The sequence below is a fragment of the Mobula birostris genome, chromosome 10, assembly GCF_030028105.1.
Source record: "Mobula birostris isolate sMobBir1 chromosome 10, sMobBir1.hap1, whole genome shotgun sequence".
NCBI classification, from domain to species: Eukaryota; Metazoa; Chordata; class Chondrichthyes; order Myliobatiformes; family Myliobatidae; genus Mobula; species Mobula birostris.
The window spans coordinates 75,976,509-75,998,364 of NC_092379.1; the positions used below are offsets into that span (position 1 = coordinate 75,976,509).

Sequence of the window (21,856 nt, forward strand, 5' to 3'; positions counted from 1 at the left end):
TAATATGGTTACAGAAGTAATTATTTGCTGCATGTTATTAATGAAGCAGAACCCACACTAAGTGCTTTTCAAATAGAAATAGTCGTTAAAAAGGGGAATGGTAGTGTGAATAATGTTTATGTAGAGCTCATGTTTGGTAAGAAAAAGCATTGATTTAATGGCTGAATAGGCAGCTTTTTGCTGTAATATTGTTTGGCTCTTGATCATGAACAAAAAAAAGCAACCAGTCACGATATTTTTCTGTGTGACCATGTGAGCAAATCTCAACATCGTGAATTAAGATGTAAAACAATCTTCTTTTTATTTTAGGTAAAATGTGTGGATGTAATACAAGCATATATCAACAGGATTAAGGATGTCAATCCCATTGTCAATGCTCTTGTCGCAGACAGGTAGGGAGTTTATTCTTACATCTTTTTAAGATGACAATTTTGTTATACTTGATTGACAATGGTAGCATAGTAATTATTTAAAAATTATCTGCTGCATGTTCCTGTTGGTTTATTACATTCCTACTTAGATCTGTGACATTTGACATACTTCCGATCGATCACTTTAATCACTTTAAATTCCATGGCCCTGATCTCCACATTTTCACTAAGGGTATCCAGTTTTATCCCCCATCAGGAAGGCTTTAACACTTTCTTCATCTTTCGAGATAATGCATCTTACTAGTTCCCCTCATCACCCACCTCTGTCTGGCAGAACTAATTCTCATATTCTCAACAATTTCTCTTTCTGCTCTTCTCACTTTCTCCAACCCAAGGTGTAGCCATGGGTACAACCATGGGCTCAGTTGTGCTTGCCTTTTTGCCAGTTATGAGGAAGAGTCTGTTTCAAGCTTACACTTGTAACACTTTCCAGTTATTTCAGTGCTGCATTGATTACTACATTGGTGCTACTTCTGGCACCCATGCTGAACTTTTCAATTTCATCAACTTTGGCTCCAACTTTACCCTGCCTTAAATTTATTTGGTCCATCTCTGACATCTCTGTCCCCTTGCTTGATCTCCTTGTCTCCATCTCTGGAGACAGACTGACCACTGAAACCAACTGACACACACAACTATCTTGACCATAGCTCATCCCATCCCATCACTTGTAAAAATGCTATTCACTTTTCTCAGTTCTTCTACCTTCACTGCATCTGTTCTCAGGATGATGATTTCCGTTCTAGAACATCTGAGGTGGTCTCCTTGTTCAAAGAATGGGGCTTCCCTTCCACATTATTGATGTTGCCCGCAACTGCATCTTCAATTTCCACACCTCTTCTTTCACTCCATCCTCCCACTGACATAATGGGGCTAGGGTCCTCTTGTTCTTACCTACCACCTGTTGGATGCTGATGTTTTAATCCAAGATGCTTTCAGAAGCCAGGAAAGGGGCACAAAACTTGTTACATCTCTCGAATATCACGTTTGTCCATTTATGGTACAGACCTCAACTTTGTTTCCGTAGTTACAGTTGTCAGGTTCACTCTATACGTTCTCAGTCCTCCTTTTATTATTTTAATTCATTTACTCCTTCCTATGCTGCTATTTTTGCAGTTACATCAATGAATGCATTTTCATGGCTTTCCATTATAATCATTTTAGAGAAGCTTTTATACTTTAATACAGCAGCTTCTGACAGAAGTTGGCCATTCTTATTTGGGGTTCCGACAATCGTAAGAAGTCCTCTTTGTCTCCATAAGTTTCCAATGCCATGAGCAATTCCCAAACTATGTTGAGAATCTGTGTAAATGTTAGCTGATCTTCCTTCTGCCAACTTACATGGTTCAATGAAAGCTTTTAAAGCTATGCTTCCTGATGCCAACACCTCATCATCAATCCAGCCATTTGACGTCCTTTCCTGATCATTGAGGAGCCATCAGTGTATAGAATCATGTCTTTGGCGGAGTAATAGCCAACAGAATGCAAACAACAGGAATTCTGCAGATGCTAGAAATTCAAGCAACACACATCAAAGTTGCTGGTGAACGCAGCAGGCCAGGCAGCATCTCTAGGAAGAGGTGCAGTCGACGTTTCAGGCCGAGACCCTTCGTCAGGACTAACTGAAGGAAGAGTGAGTAAGGGATTTGAAAGTTGGAGGGGGAGGGGGAGATTCAAAATGATAGGAGAAGACAGGAGGGGGAGGGATGGAGCCAAGAGCTGGACAGGTGATTGGCATAAGGGATACGAGAGGATCATGGGACAGGTGGTCCGGGAAGAAAGACAAGTGGGGGGGGGGGAGAACCCAGAGGATGGGCAGGGGGTATATTCAGAGGGACAGAGGGAGAAAAAGGAGAATGAGAGAAAGAACGTGTGTATAAAAGTAAGTAACAGATGGGGTACGAGGGGGAGGTGAGGCATTAGCAGAAGTTAGAGAAGTCGATGTTCATGCCATCAGGTTGGAGGCTACCCAGACGGAATATAAGGTGTTGTTCCTCCAACCTGAGTGAGGCTTCATCTTTACAGTAGAGGAGGCCGTGGATAGACATGTCAGAATGGGAATGGGATGTGGAATTAAAATGTGTGGCCACTGGGAGATCCTGCTTTCTCTGGCAGACAGAGCGTAAGTGTTCAGCAAAGCGGTCTCCCAGTCTGCGTCGGGTCTCGCCAATATATAAAAGGCCACATCGGGAGCACCAGACGCAGTATATCACCCCAGTCGACTCACAGGTGAAGTGTTGCCTCACCTGGAAGGACTGTTTGGGGCCCTGAATGGTGGTGAGGGAGGAAGTGTAAGGGCATGTGTAGCACTTGTTCCGCTTACACAGGTAAGTGCCAGGAGGGAGATCAGTGGGGAGGGATGGGGGGGACGAATGGACAAGGGAGTCGCGTGGGGTGCGATTCCTGCGGAAAGCAGAGGGGAGGGGAGGGAAAGATGTGCTTAGTGGTGGGATCCCGTTGGAGGTGGCGGAAATTACGGAGAATAATATGTTAATATGTTAACATATAATATGTTATAATATGTTATACTCTTCCATCAGTTAGTCCTGACAAAGGGTCTCAGCCTGTAACGTAGCCAACAGAATGCTGTTGGTCTCTAGGTTCTTCAGATAATACTGCTATCATGTATTTCTCATTGATATTCAGGATAATTGGCTTACCTGTATTAGGGATCCCTAATGCGGGCGCAGTATGCAATGGCATCTTTAAAGTTTGAAATTCTTTCAGTTACTCGTTAAGAGTCATAGGGTAGTCTGAGCATCTAGTGCCTTTCAGCAGATTGTGGAGTGGTTCAGTAACAGTTGATGAATTTGCCACTAGCTTGTAAATACATTAATTAGCAATGATTTCATCTTAGGTCCCGCATGTCTTCAGTCCCTTTGCCTTTTTTTGGAACAAGCTGTGACATAGCTGTCACCTTTTTGTTTCATAGAACATAGAATAGTACCGCATTGTACAGGCCCTTCGGCCCACAATGTTGTGCTGACCCTTAAACCCTACCTCCCATATAATCCCTCACCTTAAATTCCTCCATTCTTTCAATGCAATCTGGTAAAGCTCCTGGATTGTGTGGTTATTCTGTATGATTTTATAAAAACTTTGAGAAATTGCTTTCTCCATATATGTTGGAAATGCTTAAAGAGCCTTTTTTGATAGGAGAGTTATCTCCCACATTTAATGAAGCTTCTATTTCTTTAATTCTTAAGAAAGATAAAGACCCTACTGACTGTGCTTTATATAGACCTATTTCATTATTAAATGTGGATGCTAAACTTCTTTCAAAAATAATGGCTAATCGACTGGAGAATATTCTAGCTAAAATTATCTCTCAGGACCTAACAGGTTTTGTAAAGGGCCGTTATTCCTCCTCTAATATTCAGAGACGATTAAATGTTATATACTTATCCTTTCTAAGACTCCTCAATGTGTTGTTTCTCTTGATGCTGAAAAGGCATTTGACAGAGTTGAATGGAAATACTTATTTAATGTTTTAGAGAAATTCGACTTTGGTATTAATTTTAATAAGTGGATTTGAATGGTATATAAAAGCCCTATTGCTACTGTTAGTACTAATAATTGCAGATCTTTTTTTGACTCTCGCGGGGTACGAGACAAGGATGTCCATTAAGTCCCTTGTTATTTAATTTGGTGCTGGAACCTTTGGCATTGCACTTCGTGAAGCTAAAGACATCCATGGAATTTCCATAAATGGGACTATTCATAAGATCTCCCTTTATGCTGATGATATCTTAGTTTATGTTTCGAATCCTGAAGAATCCATTCCTAGTTTATTGAAATTATTAAATGAATTTGGAAAGTTTTCAGAATATAAACTAAACCTTCATAAAAGTTAATTATTTCCTCTAAATGATTCTGCTTCTATATATGATGACATTCCTTTTAAAGTTACGGACTCTTTTAAATATTTAGGTATTATTATCACTAAAAATCATAGAGACCTTTATGGAGCTAATTTGGTTCCTTTACTGGATTTTATGAAGCAATTATTTTGTAGATGGGATCCACTTACACTTTCATTAGCCGGCTGAATTCATGCAGCTAAAATGATGATTTTACCAAAAATTTTATATGTATTTCAAAATATTCCTATTTTTTTATCTAAGAAGTTTCTTGATCAGGTTTATTTTATTATTTCATCTTTTGTTTGGAATAATAAAAGACCAAGAATTGGAAAATATCATTTACAAAAATTAAAAAAGGATGGAGATCTTGCCCTGCCTAATTTAAGAATGTACTATTGGGCTGTTAATATATGTTATATGTGTTCTTGGTCATATTGGGCTGATAAAAATGGACGACCACCTTGGGCTGATTTGGAATTGAAAACTGTGAAACAGTTTTACTTAACCTTATTATTAGGAGCTTCTTTACCTGTACAACTGGCCAAAATTTCTAATTTAAATTTATATCCTATGATTAAGCAGTTATTACGAATTTGGTACCAGTTTCGTAATTTTTTTAATCTCAAAAACTTTAACCTTCTTAGCTTAATTTATCAAAATTATTTATTTAAACCTTCATTAAGCGAGTCCACCTTTCTTCTTTGGAGGAATAAAGGAGTCTATTCCTTCATGGATCTGTTTCAAGAAGGTCGATTGATGTCTTTTGAGAAATTAGTGACTAAATACTCTCTCTTGTACTCACATTTCTTGCAATATCTTCAGGTCAGACATTTCTTACAATAATATTTAAGTAATTTTCCATATATACAGGATTCTGACCTGTTAGATATTATTTTAAAAATGAACCCTTTAGTGAAAGGTTTTATTGAGAAAATTTATAATTTACTGTTACAACAGTACAATTACCCTTTGTCATGGTCCGGTCCGTGAAGTCCGCATTCCGGTTCACGGTCCAGTCCATGGACTCAAGACTCCGGGTCTTCCAGCTGTCCCTTGCTTGACTAAATCAAAGGCACCTGATTCCCATCTTTGGGCTTGCAATATTAGTAGCCTTGGGGTTGAGTGTGGGCTACTGGTTTGTCTTGTCAACCCCCATTAGAGCAACCTGCTGATTGGAAGGCTAGTGAAACTATTTGTGATCTCTAGGCCTGGTTGGAGGACCACTGCTTCATGAAGCCTTGTTACCACTTGTTGGAGTGTTCTTTGTGGTATGGATTTGGCTATTTCCTGGGCCAGCTGAGTGGCTATCAGCCACTCCAAGCTAGGTAGGGATCTGGCTGTTTCTGTAGCCAGCTGAGGTTGCTGGCTAAACTGAGACTCAGTGCTTCCCTGGAGCAGAGATGGAACTATCTGTTGTTCTTTGGTGTTTGTCTCTTCTTGTCCTTGCCTCTGTAGGGTAAGCCAGGCTGTTTTGCTGTTGCCTTGTGGGGAGATCTGTCTTGTCTTGCCCTTGCCTCTGTGGGGTAAGACAGGCCCTTTTGCTGTTGCCCTGTGGGGAACCTGTCTTGTCTTGTCCTTGCCTCTGTTGGGTAAGTCCCACCATTCTCTGTTTCCTGATGGAGAGACTTGTCCCACCTTGGTGTGAAGATGAAGTTGAGTCCTGCCTTGTTGTAGGATAATTCCTGGCTCTATGTCTATGTTCTGTCCTGTCTCATTTTGTGCTGTGTTAAAGATGAGTCCTGGCTTGTTGAAAGATAAGTCCTGGCTCTGATGTTCAGTTCCCAGTCTGTGTCTCAGCTCCAGTCTCCTAGTTATCAGCCTCTGCATTTCAAGACAAAGACCCCAAGCCTCGAGGATCCCAAGCCAAGCTCCGGACCCAAGACCCCAAGCCTCGAGGATCTCAAGCCAAGCTCTGGACCCAAGACCCCAAGCCTCGAGGATCCCAAGCCAAGCTCCGGACCCAAGACCCCAAGCCTAGCTCCAGACCCAAGACCCCAAGCCTCGAGGATCCCAAGCCAAGCTCCGGACCTAAGACCCCAAGCCTTGAGGATCCCAAGCCAAGCTCCGGACCCAAGACCCCAAGCCTCGAGGATCCCAAGCCAAGCTCCGGACCCAAGACCCCAAGCCTCGAGGATCCCAAGCCAAGCTCCGGACCCAAGACCCCAAGCCTCGAGGATCTCAAGCCAAGCTCTGGACCCAAGACCCCAAGCCTCGAGGATCTCAAGCCAAGCTCTGGACCCAAGACCCCAAGCCTCGAGGATCCCAAGCCAAGCTCCGGACCCAAGACCCCAAGCCTAGCTCCAGACCCAAGACCCCAAGCCTCGAGGATCCCAAGCCAAGCTCCGGACCTAAGACCCCAAGCCTCGAGGATCCCAAGCCAAGCTCCGGACCCAAGACCCCAAGCCTCGAGGATCCCAAGCCAAGCTCCGGACCCAAGACCCCAAGCCTCGAGGATCCCAAGCCAAGCTCCGGACCCAAGACCCCAAGCCTCGAGGATCCCAAGCCAAGCTCCGGACCCAAGACCCCAAGCCTCGAGGATCCCAAGCCAAGCTCCGGACCCAAGACCCCAAGCCTCGAGGATCCCAAGCCAAGCTCCGGACCCAAGACCCCAAGCCTCGAGGATTCCAAGCCAAGCTCTGGACCCAAGACCCCAAGCCTCGAGGATCCCAAACCAAGCTCCGGACCCAAGACCCCAAGCCTAGCTCCGGACCCAAGACCCCAAGCCTCGAGGATCCCAAGCCAAGCTCCGGACCCAAGACCCCAAGCCTCGAGGATCCCAAGCCAAGCTCCGGACCCAAGACCCCAAGCCTCGAGGATCCCAAGCCAAGCTCCGGACCCAAGACCCCAAGCCTCGAGGATCCCAAGCCAAGCTCCGGACCCAAGACCCCAAGCCTCGAGGATCCCAAGCCAAGCTCCGGACCCAAGACCCCAAGCCTCGAGGATCCCAAGCCAAGCTCCGGACCCAAGACCCCAAGCCTCGAGGATCTCAAGCCAAGCTCCGGACCCAAGACCCCAAGCCTCGAGGATCCCAAGCCAAGCTCCGGACCCAAGACCCCAAGCCTCGAGGATCCCAAGCCAAGCTCAAGACCCAAGACCCCAACCTGAAGCCATGTCATATCCTTGCTTGGTTCTGGGGTCTGAGCCCAAGGCAAACTCAGGTTCTGGGCCCTTGTCCAGTCTCAGGCTTGGAGTTCAAGCCTTGTCCTGTCTCCAAGCTCAGTCCTCTGGACCCCAGCCACGTCCTGTCCTGAAGCCATGTCCTGTCCTTGCCTGGTTCCGGGGTCCGAATCTGAGGCAAGACTCAGGTTCTGGGTCCTTGTCCAGTCTCTGGCTCTGAGTCCAAGCCTTGTCTGCTAGTCCATGGTTCCTAGTCCTGGTCCCGCTTTCCCTAGCCCAACTCTGTGTTCTTGTCCCTGCTCCTTGCCAGAATCCTGTCACGTCCCTACTCTAGTCAAGTCCTGTTCCTTGTACTTCAGTGTCTGTGTCTTGCATTTGGGTCTGTTCCCAGCACCCTCTTGTGACACCCTTCACTTAAGATTAAGCTAGATTGGGAAAGAGAGCTTAACATGACCTTGATAACAGAGGATTGGTTGCGAATTTTGAAGTTGGTTAACTCTTCGATCTGTGCCAATCACTCTTTAATTCAATTTATAATTGTACATCATCACTATTTGACAAAGGAGAGACTGTCTAAAATGTTTCCTAATGTTGATAGCCAGTGTGATAGATGTAAAACCGAGACAGCTACATTGACACATATGTTTTGGTCGTGTTCTGTATTGAAACATTTTTGGAAATCTATTTTCTCTACAATTTCTAAAGCTTTAAAAATTAATTTACAACTTAATAAATTGACAGTTTTGTTTGGTATAATCCCGCAATATATTCATGGTATTTCTATATCAGACCATTATGTAATTGCATTTGTTACATTATTGGCAGAAGGGCTATTTTATTGAAATGGAAAGATGCCTCTACTCTTACTTTGTTACAGTGGTTCTCTCAGGTGATGCTATGTCTTAGTTTGGAGAAAATCAGAAGTTGAAATTTTGATCCTTGATTTGACTTTGAGAAAAGGTGGGGTTCATTTGCTCACTACTAGCATCTGATTTGAGTTAATTAAGATAGTTTCCTTCTGATTCTTGTTAAAGTGGAATTGAGTTGGTAGATTGATGTTTTTCTTTTATGGAAGCTTGTATAGCGTATAGATCTGGGGTTGTGCTCCCAATGGTTTTTTGTTTTTGTTAGCAGGATTTTTTTTTTTGTTTCAGTTAGTAGAGGTTCTTATTCCTTTTTTTAGGAAAAAAAATATTCTAAACACTATTTTTTCTTATTGTTGGTATATTGTTTAGCTTTGTTAATCAGTTATTTGGTAATTTGATTCTTCATTGTATATATTGACATGTTGACTTGATTACCTTAATGTTTTTTTGTTGATCTTTAATTAATAAAAAAAGATTTTAAAAATGAAAATTAATTCCTCCATTTACCTGTCTAGCAGTCTCTTAAATTTCACTAGTGTATCCGCCTCCACCAGTGACTCAGGCAGTGTATTCCATGCACCAACCACTCTGAGTTTTTAATATAAAAAAAACCCTTCCTCTAATATCCCCCTTGAACTTCCCGCCCCTTGCCTTAAAGCCATGTTCTCTTGTATTGAGCAGTGGTGCCCTGGGGAAGAAGCGCTGGCTGTCCACTATCTATTTCTCCCATGTTTGTGGGTGTTGCGTGATGTGTTACCTGGTTACAAATCCATGCTGAAAATAAAAAGAAAAAGGGCCACTTTAAGAGAAAAGTCAGAAGTGCATGTTGGAGCTCACAAATACATCCATTCATCAACCATCAACCTTCGGACCCTCACTCCCAGTCCACTCCATCTGGTGGTCTACCAGCTCTCTCCACATGTCTTCCCCCTTCTCTCACCGACCAAAGATGGTGAAAATCTCTCTTCCAGACTCACAAGAAACATGTCTCTCATTGGATAGGTCCCTCCACATTCCAGGCCCTGTTATCTCCGGACATAACCCAAACATTACCCCTACAGAGAAACCATTACAGTGAAACCTCACAGTGCACTACAATTAAAAGAAGTGAGGTAGTGTCCAAGGGTTCATTGTCCATTCAGGAATCAGATGACAGAGGGGAAGAAGTTGTTCCTGAATCGCTGGGTATCTGCCTTCAGGCTTCTGTACCTCTTACCTGAAGGTCATAGTGAGAAAAGGGCATGCCATGGGTGCTGGAGGTCGATAAAAATGGATGCTGCCTTTCTGAGACACCGCTCCCTGAAGATGTCCTGGGTACTTTTTACGCTAGTACCCAAGATGGAGCTGACTAGATTTACAACCTTCTGCAGCTTCTTTCGATCCTGTGCAGTAGCCACCTCCTTACCCCATCCGCATACCAGACACTGATGCAGCCTGTCAGAATGCTCTCCTCCATGGTATATCTATAGAAGTTTTTGACTGTATTTGTTGACATACCAAGTCTCTTCAAAGTCCTAATGAAGTATAGCCGTTGTCTTCTTTATAAGTACATCGATATGTTGGGACCAGGTTAGATCCTTGGAGATCCTGACATTCAGGAACTTGAAACTGCTCGGTCTCTCCACTTCTGATCCCTTCAGGAGGATTGGTATGTGTTCCTTCGTCTTACCCTTCCAGATGTCCACAATCAGCTCTTTCGTCTTACTGACAGGTTGTTGATGTGGAACCACTCCACTAGTTGGCATATCTCACTCACGTCACCACCTGAGATTCTACCAACAATAGTTTTATCATCAGTGAATTTATTGATGGTTTTTGAGCAATGCTTAGCCACACAGTCATGTGTATATACAGAGTAGAGCAGTGGGCTAGGCACACACCCTTGAGTTGCGCCAGTGTTGATCATCAGCGAGGAGGATATGTTATCACCAATCCCATAGACTGTTGTCTTCAAGTTAGGAAGTCAAGGATCCAATTACAGAGGGAGGTACAGAGACCTGGGTTCTGCAAGTTCTCAATCAGGATTGTGGGAATGTTGGTATTACATGCTGAGCTATAGTCGATGAACAGCATCCTGACATAGGTGTTCGTATTGTCTAGGTGGTCTAAAGCCATGTGGACAGCCATTGAGATTGTCTGCTGTTGCCCTATTGTGGCAATAGGCAAATTGCAGTGACTGCAGGTACATGCTGAGACAGGAGTTCAGTCTAGTCATGACCAACCTCTCAAAACTTCATCACTGTCGATGTGTGTGCTACTGGGTGATAGTCATTAATGCAGCTCACATTATTCTTCTTAGGCACTGGTATAATTGTTTCCCTTTTAAAGCAACTGGGAACTTCTGCCCATGGCCATGACAGGTTGAAAATGTCCTTGAATACTCCCACTAGTTTGTTGGCACAGGTTTTCAAAGCCTTACCAGGTACTCCATCGAGACCTTCCGCCTTGCAAGGGTTCACTCTCCTTAAAGGCAGTCTAACATCAGGGTCTGGGACAGAGATCACAGGGTCATCAGGTGTATCAGGGATCTTAACAGCTGCAGCTGTGTTCACCCTTTCAAAGCAGGCATAGAAGGCATTGAGTTCCTCTGGTAATGAAGCATCACTGCCATTCATGCTTTGTAGGAAGTTTCACTTTATAGGGAGTATTGTCTTGCAAGCCCTGCCAGAGTTGCCATGCATCCGATGTCACCTCCAGCCTCATTTGAAATTGTCTCTTCACCCTTGAAATAGCCCTCTGTAAATCATACCTGGTTTTCAAGTCATCAGACTTGAATGCCACAGATCTAGCCTTCAGCAGACAACATACCTCCTGATTCATCCACGGCTTTTGGTTTGGGAATGTACGGTAAGTCTTTGTGGGCACACACTCAACTTCACAGGTTTTAATAAGTAGGTAACAACTGCAGTATACTCATCCAGGTTCGAAGTTGAATTCCTGAAACGGTCTTTCAAATCAAGGTTCCAAACAATTCTTCCTTTTAAATATCTGCACCACCACACTGTCTGAGTTTGATGTCGTGGCACTTAGTGTTTGCTGCTCGTTGCTGGGCTTCCTTTTCCTGTTAATGATATTTGGAAATGCTTTTTTTGGGGCAATACAGCAGTTCAGAATACACTCATCCAGATTATGAACATCCATCTGCTTAACTCCCAGTGGTGATGGCCTTTGCACATGCACATTATGATTTCACATAGGGACAAGCCAATGATTCTATGATCAATGGCTCAAATTGTCATCAGAACCTCAGGCACCACCTGTTTCCAGTTTAGTCCAGTTTCCTCACACATTTAGCTAAATTTATTCTTAATTGCTCCATTCATCCTTTCCACTAGGCTTGCTGACTGAGGATGATAATGACAATGGAAATCTTGATCCACCTGCAGGGCTTTGCATACAGTATGACTTTAACGAGTTTACCATTGAAATGGGTAGCATTGTCAGTATATTGTTTAAGGGGATGCCAAATCACGGGATTATTTCCTTTAACTAACATTGTGCAACTGCATCATTCTTTCTGCAAGGAAATGCTTCAACTCATCGTGAGAACACCTCAATAATGACTCCTCCATACTTATACCCTTCACATTGAGGCAATTCAATAAAGTCCACCAGTAAATGTACAAATGGGCCATCTGATGGCAGGGTATCAGCCCCTGTTACTTGTACCAATTTTCCTGGATTCTGTAAGGCGCATATCATACACTGTCTACAGATTTGTTCTGCAATTTGAGATACACCAGGGACAAGCTTGGTTTATCTAATCAGTTATCCCTCTCCTGCCCGCATGTGTGAACTTGGAAACACATTAGGCAGTCTATTCTACCAAATTACCTGGGGCCACAATGTGTCCATTGGGGTGAAGCCACTCAGAACTGTGCTGCTTACAACCCTGCTTCTTCCATTTTACCCTTTCACTTAATGGAGCAGTGGACTGGTGTGCTCCTGAGACCCTCAAAATGGGAGGTGTCATCAGGGCCCACAACATGGGAGCACTTGTTTCTGACACAACAAGGGAGGGCCTAATTGCTGTCCCTTTTGCAGTACAATCTGTTGTTTTATTGCCTTGGAGACCTCATCCATTTGTCCAGTATGTACAGTTCACTTAATAATCACAACCTGTTTAGGTTCCTGTAATGCTGCCAATAAGTTGCGTATGTGCACTGAGTTTTTAATAGGGGAACCTCCCCACCCACTTCCACTGTGGTCAAAATCCCTGTCATTTCCAGATCCGTCCATAATCGTGTGCTACTCCAAATTAACGTGATTCAGTATAAATATTGGCGGACTAGCCTCTAGCAAGGATACAAGCTCTAGTGAGCACCAAGAGCACACTGGCTGTGTCGAGGCAGAGACGGGAAGTGCCGCTGCCTCCACAACATGGCTGAGGGAAACAATGGCATATCCTGTGCAAGGTTTTCCCAAATCATCATGTAAAGCCGAGCCGACAACAAAGAAAATTAAGATGGCATTAACAATGAGATTATCAGTCAGGTCCACAAGGGGTTTTATTGCTTCTTGTAATGGTTTCACAGCAGTGTGGATTGCCACCTTATTCCATGGGGAAAAGAGTGGTTGCATTCAGAGTTGTATAGCGAGTAACTCTAACATTCATGTTTGTAAATAACTCAATTTCGTACCTAGTTTGCCTAGCTGGGAAGGGTGTTGTGTGGCACAGTGAGTCAGGAACGTTTCCACTGAATATGGGACATAGACATGAGCAAGATGATTGAAAGTCAGAGATTGCATGTGCTGAACAGCAAGGCAAGAGGCTGCCAGTGCTGGAAGGAAAGCCAGTAGAACTCTTGCTATTGGTCTAACAGACCACTGAAATAAACAATCGGCCTTTGTCTTTCCCTGTGGTCCTGAGTCAAAATGACCTGATTGCATCAAAACTACTTTCCAAGGAATCTGAAATTCAAAATCAATATACCAAAAGTCTTAGGCAACATCTTTTGTACTCTATAAAAGAAAGCAATCTTGTTAGTAAAACAACTTCTAGAATTGCACCCAAAAATTCCAAACTTTCCAAAATTTTTGATATCAAATTCACAATTTAACTGTCTACAAATGAGCAATTTCCCCAAATCCCCATTTTCCTCTGAAATGTGGGCATCTCATATCCAGAATACATATGCATAGATTTCCTTCGCCATAAACTAGATTTCACGTGGCCAGTGTGGAAGCTAGGTTTCTTGAAATCAACTGTGTGGAAAATAAATAAAGAAACTCAACCCAGAACATAACACAGATAAGACAACAAAAATCTATGCTTGTACCTTTCTTCATTCAGAACCTTCACAAGTAACTGCAACACTTAAATATACAGTTAATTCTCACTGTGAAAAGCTTTCACACATTTTCAAACAACCAAGGTGAGGAGAAAACTGCTGTGTGGAACCCCGACACGCTAACACATTTTAAAACTCAAAAGCGAATTTACATTGGAATAAAATACTTCACTGGATTACCTTTTGGTATGAAGCACAAGGTTAATTTCAACTTCACAATATAAATTGCGGGAGTGTTTTCAATTGAAGTAGGGCAAATTATGAGGGCATGAGGCAGGAACTATGAAGAGTTAATTGGGAACACATTTTTCTGGCAAGTTCACATCAGGCATGTGGAGAATGTTTAAAGATCAATTGTACGGAGTACAGGAAAGGTATGTTCCTGTTAGAAGATAGGTCAAGGATGGAATGATTAGAGAACTTTGGATGTCAACATCCAATATTACAGACGGGACCAATATCCTTGCGGGAACATTTAATAGAGCTGTTATGGAGGGTTTAGTCTAATTTGGCAGGGGGGTGGGAACTGGAATGATAGAGCAGAGCAGGGGGAAAACAGAAATAAATCTAAGATAGTGAGCAGTAAAGATATCAAGAAGGACAGGCAGCTGATGGGGAAAATTTTCAGCCATTGGGATGAGTTGCAGTGTAAACAAAGCAAAAAGTACCGAATACTGGACTTAAGGTGTTATACTTAAATGCACGCAGCATAAGGAACATGGTGAATGATCTTGTCGTACAGCTACAGATTGGCATGTATGATATTGTGGCCGTCACTGAGACGTGGCTAAAGGGGGCATGTCTCCGGGAGCTGAACATCCAAGGATACCCAGTGTATAGGAAGGATAGGCAGGTATGCAGAGGGGGAGGCGTGACTTTTTTGGTAAGAAATGATATCAAATCATTAGAAAGAGGTGACATAGGATCAGAAGTTGCAGAATCTTTATGGGTTTATCTGAGAAATCGCAGGGGTAAAAAGACCTTGATGGCAGTTATATACCGGCCTCCTAACAGCTGCAGTAATGTGGACTACAAATTACAACAGGAAATAGAAAAGGCTTGTCAGAAGGGCAGTGTTATGATAATTGTTATGATAACATGCGAGTGGATTGGGAAAATCAGGTCGGCACTGGATCTCAAGAGAGAGAATTTGTAGAATGTCTGCGAGATGGCTTTTTAGAACAGCTTGTTGTTGAGCCCACTAGGGGATCGGCTGTACTGGATTGGGTATTGTGTAATGAACCGGAGGTGATTGGAGAGATTGAGGTGAAGGAACCCTTAGGAGACAGTGATCATAACATGATTGAGCTCACTGTGAAACTTGAGAAGGAGAAGCCGAAATCCGATGTGTCGGTATTTCAGTGGAGTAAAGGAAATTACAGTGGCATGAGAGAGGAACTGGACAAAGTTAACTGGAAAGGGACACTAGCAGGAAGGACGGCAGAGCAGCAGTGCCTAGATTGTATGAGAGAAGTGAGGAAGGTGCAAGACAGATATATTTGAGAAAAAAAGAAATTTTTGAATGGAAAAAGGATGTATCCGTGGCTGACAAGAGAAGTCAAAGCCAAAGTTAAAACAAAGGAGAGGGCATACAAGGAAGCAAAAATTAGTGGGAAAACAGAGGATTGGGAAGTTTTTAAAAGCTTGCAAAAGGAAAATAAGAAGGTCATTAAGAGGGAAAAGATGAACTATGAAAGGAGGCTAGCAAATAATACCAAAGAGGATACTAAAAGCTTTTTCAAGTATATAGGGAGTAAAAGACAGGTGAGAGTAGATATAGGACTGATAGAAAATGATGCTGGAGAAATTGTAATGGGAGATAAGGAGATGGCGGAGGAACTGAATGAGTATTTTGCATCACTGAGGATTACATCAGCAGTATACCAGACACTCAAGGGTGGCAGGGAAGAGAAGTGTGCGCAGTCACAATTACGACAGAGAAAGTACTCAGGAAGCTGAATAGTCTAAAGGTAGATAAATCTCCCGGACCAGATGGAATGCACCCTCGTGTTCTGAAGGAAGTAGCTGTGGAGATTGCGGAGGCATTAGCAATGATCTTTCAAAAGTCGATAGTTCTGGCATGGTTCCGGAGGACTGGAAGATTGCAAATGTCACTCTGCTATTTAAGAAGGGGGCAAGGAAGCAAAAAGGAAATTATAAACCTGTTAGCTTGACATTGGTGGTTGGGAATAGGCTAGACAAGGGAGATGCAGTGGACGTTGTGTATTTGGATTTTCAGAAGGCCTTTGACAAGGTACCACACATGAGGCTACTAAACAAGATAAGAGCCCATGGAATTACGGGAAAGTTACATACGTGGATAGAGCATTGGCTGATTGGCAGGAAACAGAGAGTGCGAATAAAGGGATCCCATTCTGGTTGGCTGCCGGTTAGCAGTGGTATTCCACAGCGGTCCATGTTGGGGCCACTTTTTACTTTGTCCATCAACAATTTGGATTATGGAATAGATGGCTTTGTGGCTAAGTTTGCTGATGATACAAAGATAGGTGGCGGGGCTGATAGTGCTGAGGAAACAGAGAGTCTGCAGAGAGACTTGGATAGATTGGGAGAATGGACAGAGAAGTGGCAAATGAAATATAATGTTGGAAAGTGTATGGTTATGCACTTTGGTAGAAGAAATAAATGGGCAGACTATTATTCAAATAGGGGGAGATTTCAAAGTTCTGAGATGCAACGGGACTTCGGAGTCCTCATGCAGGATACCCTGAAGATTAACCTCCAGGTTGAGTTGGTGGTGAAGAAGGGGAATGCAATGTTGGCATTCATTTCTAGAGGAATATAGTATAGGAGCAGGGATGTGATGTTGAGGCTCTATAAGGCACTGGTGAGACCTCACTTGGAGTACTGTGGGCAGTTTTGGTCTCCTTATTTAAGAAAGGATGTGCTGACATTGGAGAGGGTTCAGAGGAGATTCACTAGAATGATTCCGGGAATGAGAGGGTTAACATATGAGGAACATTTGACCGTTTTTGGACTGTACTCCTTGGAGTTTAGAAGAATGAGGGGGGACCTCATAGAAACATTTCTAATGTTGAAAGGCATGGACAGAGTGGATGTGGCAAAGTTGTTTCCCATGGTGGGGGAGTCTAGTACGAGAGGGCATGACTTAAGGATTAAAGGGCGCCTATTCAGAACAGAGATGCGTCAAAATTTTTTTAGCCAGAGGGTAGTGAATCTGTGAAATTTGTTGCCATGAGTGGCAGTGGAAGTCAAGTCATTGGGTGTATTTAAGGCAGAGATTGATAGGTATCTGAGTAGCCAGGGCTTCAAAGGTTATGGTGAGAAGGCAGGGGAGTGGGACTAAATGGGAGAATGGATCAGCTCATGATAAAATGGTGGAGCAGACTCGATGGGACGAATGGCCGACTTCTGCACCTTTGTCTTATGGTCTTATGGTCCAGAGAGGTGATGAATTTAGTCAAGAAGAAAAAGGAAAAGTATGTTAATCTTCTGAAGTTTGATTCAAACACAGCACATGAGGATTATAAAGATGCCAGAAAGGACTAAAGAAGGGAAGTAGGAAAGCCGGGAGAGGTCAGGAAAAGTCCTTGGCATGTAAGATTAAGGTGAATCTCAAAGCATTCTCTACATACATCAAGAGCAAGAGGATAACTAGGGAGAGTGTATGATCACTCAAGGATAAAGAGGGGAACATTTGCTTGGATGTAGAGAACGTGAGTGAGGTTCTAAAAAAGTACCCTGCTTCAGTATTTGCCAAGGAAAAGGACGTGGAGGACTAGGAGATCAATGCTGAGCATATAAATAGGTTAGGGCATTTATAGCTGAAGGAGGAGGAAGTGTTTGGACTCTTAAAGAGAATTAAGGTGAATAAGCCCTCAGGGAGGCAGGAGACAAGTTTGCTGGGGACTTGACCAGTGTCTTCATGTCCTATCTCGGTACAAGTGAGGCCCCAGAAGACAGGCAAGTGGCTAACGTTTTACCTCTATTTAAGATAGGAATAAGGGAAAACACTGGGAACTATAGTCCAGTGAGTCTCACATCAGTTGCTGGAGAAAATTCTTAGAGATAGGGTATATGAGCATTTAGAAACCCGTGGCCTAATTGTGGAGAGCCAGCATGGCATGGCTTTGTGTGGGGTAGGTCATGTTTTACCGACTTGATTGAGCTTTTTAACAAAATGATGAGAGAGATTCATGAAAGTAGGGCAGTGGATGTTGTCTACATGGATTTTCATAAGGCCTTTGACAAAGTCCCTTATGGGAGGCTAATCCAGAAGTTTAAGATGCATGGGGTCTACAGCTAATTGGTGGCATGGATTCAGAACTGGCTTGCTCATCGGAGACAGAGGGCAGTGGTTGGAAGGAGGTCTATGATTGCTGCTGTTCCACAGGGATCTTTGCTGTTTGTGATATATCAAATGACCTGGGTAAAATGTAAGTGGGTGAGTTAGTAAGTTTGTGGATGATACCAAGATTGGTGGAGTTGTGGATAGTGTAGAAAACTGGCAAAGAATACAACACAATGTAGATCAGTTGCAGACATGGGCAGAGAAATGACAGATGGAGTTTAACCCAGATAAATGTGAGGTGTTAGTCCTTAGTAGGGCAAATGTAAGGAAATAGTACACTGTTAAGGGAAAGACCCTGGACAGTGTTGTGGAGCAGAGAGACCTTGGGGTCCAAGTTCATAGCTCCATGGAAGTGGCTACACAGGTTAATAGGGTGGTTAAGAAGGTTTATGGAATGCTCGCTTTTATTAGCAGAGATATGGAGTTCAAAAGAGTTTATGTAGGCTCAGGGGAGATCTGACAGAGGTTTGTAAGATTACGGGAGACATAGATATAGTAGACGGGGGGGTGGGGGGAGGATATCTAATACCAGAGGGCATGCATTGAAGGTCAGAGTGGGGTAGGTTCAAAGAGGATGTGAGGGGTAAGTGTTTTAGTCAGCGAGTGTTGGATGCCTGAAATATGTTGCCTGATTGGGTGGTATAGGCTGATAGATTAGAGGCTTTTCTGCGAGGTTTGGATTGGCATATGAATGTGAGAAAGGTGGAGGGATATGGACATTTAGTAGGGATTACTTTTTGTGGGTTTTTGATTTACTTTTTAGCTCGTTCAGTACAATATTGTGGGCTGAAGGGCTTCTCCAGTGCTGCATTCTTCTGTGTAAACTATCATACAATTTTTGTTTGGGTGTTATACAATGGATGTTATTGTATTTGCCTCAATAACGACAATATTACTTACTAACATTTATATTAAACTCACAGTTTCATAAAGCTAAGATTTTGATTTGGACATCACAGAGCTACAGCACTGAATTTTTATATCCATTGCATTTTGTTTGTCTACCATATTGCCGGTCTAGATTTTCAGCTGCCTTGAAAGAGGCCCAGCAGGTGGATGAAAGACTTGCCGAAGGAAATGAAGATGAAAAATCACTTGAAGAGAGTGTTCCTTACCTTGGTGTCCCTTTCACTGTCAAAGAAGCATTTGCCTTAGAGGGTATGTCAATGCACTTAAATTATTACCTGATTATTTAGTTTATTAGTTGGGTAATATTATCTTCTGCCTTGTGTTTTGAGCCAAATAACTTAGATGCTGCCCCTTTCCAAGGATCGAACAAAGTATTGCACCAGATACAACAGTCTGGCATGAAACAGACCGTGAGTTAGGTCACCGATGAGCACAGGGTACACTTTGTTCACCATTTTATTGACAAATATAACTGCCCTGGAAAGGAATATTGCAACAGCAGGCAATTTGATACGTGAGAATATATAGCTGAGTGAGTTATCTTTGAAACAGGACAGTTGGAGGGAAGACTTAACTGAGGTTTAGTCAGAATAGAAAGGAATGACCTCTTAAATTAGTAGAGGGACAAACAAAGCAGGATCATAAATTTAATGGAATAGGGAGAAAGATTAGTAAAAAATTATGTAAAATACTTAAATCCAGAGGTTAGCATGTGGTTTGGAATATAAGAATTAGAAGCAAGAGATGGCCATTCAGACCCTTGATGCTACTCTGCCAAGAAAATCATAGGTGATTTCATTTTAGGCCAGTGCCACTTCCCTGCATGAACCCAAATCCAATTCCCATAATACCAGAATATAGCCCTTAATCTTCTTGGATATACCCTATGATCTGATGCTACTCTTCACTTTTGAAGGAGATTCCTGAGATCCACTACTCTCTGGAGGAGCAAGTTTGTTCTTTTGCTGATCTTGAATTTGTTACACTTTATTTTGAGATCTCGTGGTTTTAGAGAACTCAGCCTAGAGGGAAAGCAATCTTGCAACTAACTATACAAGCTCAATTAGAATGTGGTATGTTTAGATCATGTAGTTCAACTCTCATAATCTAAATCTGCTCAATCTCTCCTCATTGGCATTTCCTTGCCCCCTTTCCCCCACCTCAATAATTAACTCAGTGATCCATTAAAAAATGGTGTCAAAGGAGACTACAGATGTTGGTCGTAATACAAGGTTTCAAACCAAACCATTGACAATTGCTCTTCCACAACAGATGCTGCTCAACCTGCTGACTTTCTCCAATAGATTATTTCGTGTTATGTTAAAATATACACTGCTTTTTTAACTAATGCAGATGATCTCATTTCATACTATATTCTGTTTCCATGTCTCTGACATAATCTTTTTACATCCCCCTGAAGTTTAACTGTACTCATCTTATAACTTTCTACTTAGCAATCCTGCTTTATGTTGTTAGTAAACTTGGATATAATACACCACGTCCCCTTAACGGAATTATTGACATATATTGTGAACAGCTGGAGCCCAGCATCGAACTTGCTGCAAACCACTTGTCACAACCTACCCACTTGCAAATTACCTATTTATTCCCAAACTATTTTCTATCTGTTAGTGTGTTCTCAATCCATGCCTCAAAATTAATCCTAATCTCATTTACTCTCATTTTACTTCATGATTGGCACCTTATCAAAGGACTTTTAAAAATGCAAATAGATCACATCAATTCACTGTTTTGCTATTTCCCAGTTCAAACAGTTTTAATCATTTTGATGATCATGAATTTCCTTTTAAAAATCCACTGTTAATCCCGCCTAGTCCCATTAGTATTTTCTTAGTGTCAAGATTCCACTTCCTTAAGAATATCCTAACACTTTGCCTATTATCAATGGTAGGCTAACTGGCCCGAGGTTCCTCCAAGTGGGGTTATATTTTCTACCTTTCATCCTATAGGTGACATTTTAGAATCTATGGTACTTTGAAAAGTGATAGCCAGTGTATCCACAACCTCCAAGCCATTCTTTTCAAAAACGTGGGAGACAAGTCATTGGATTCCAGTGATTTATAATCTTTCAGCCACATTAATTTCTTCAGTACACGTCTTTTTACAGATCCTATTTATCTAGACTTATTTGATGCATATTAAGTTGGGAAAATTCCCAGGACCTGAACAAGTGCACCCCTTGCACATTATGGGAGGCCAGTGAAGAAATTGCAGATAGCCTCGTAGAGATATTTACTTAGTAGTTAGCCACTGGCGAAGTTCAAGAAGACCGGAGGGTGGCCGATGGTAGTGTTGCTGTTAGCACAATGCTATCACAGCTCAGGGAGTTCTGGAATTCAGAGTTCAATTTGGGCGCCATTCTGTAAGAGGTCTCTGTATGTCCCCACTGAGGAATGCATGGGTTTTCCCCAAGTGCTCTGGTTGCCCTTCATAGTTCAAAGATGTTCCGGCTAGGTTAATTGGTCATAATAAATTGTCCTGTGATTAGCTTCCGGTTAATTGGGGTTGTGGGGTTGCTGGGGAGGTGTAGCTCAGAGGCCCGGAAGGGCCTACTCGACACTGTATCACTAAATAAAATTGTTGTGTATTTAATATTTCAGTAATATTGTAAATTTATAGTTAGATTAAGCATTCTTCATTATAGGTTATATGTAAAAGTAGGTCAATGGCATACCTCATCTTGCCACCACGGCATATGCAAGTGCCACACTAAAGTAAAAAATGAAACGTACGCAGTTACTCCTGGCTCTGTATTTTTCTTTCAATTAGTTTTGTTTTAAAGATATAAAACATAACTGTGACAATGGATAAGTTTTAAACAAACCCAAGATTATTACTTACCTGTTGAAGCGTAGCAAAATGTTCAAGTTTTTAAAAAATGCAGTGAGAAATGATTGAGTAAATAATCAGCACAGCATGTGCTTCTTCAAGAAGGAACAGAGATGGTCAGGTTAAAAAACAAACAGAAAAAGGACAATTTCAGGGGCTTATAACTAATGTGTACTGGGTGATAAAAAACAAACTTAAA

The 21,856-nt window shown here is 42.4% G+C and overlaps 1 protein-coding gene across 1 annotated transcript in view; it reads left to right on the forward strand.

Moving 5' to 3' along the window:
• LOC140204123 (fatty-acid amide hydrolase 2-like) overlaps nucleotides 1-21,856 on the forward strand; it is a 77,118-nt gene that overhangs the window by 10,949 nt on the left and 44,313 nt on the right. The window contains exons 2-3 of the mRNA XM_072270494.1: nucleotides 310-392; nucleotides 18,920-19,056. Coding sequence (XP_072126595.1) covers nucleotides 310-392; nucleotides 18,920-19,056 — 220 coding nt within the window. The remainder of the gene's footprint in view (nucleotides 1-309; nucleotides 393-18,919; nucleotides 19,057-21,856) is intronic.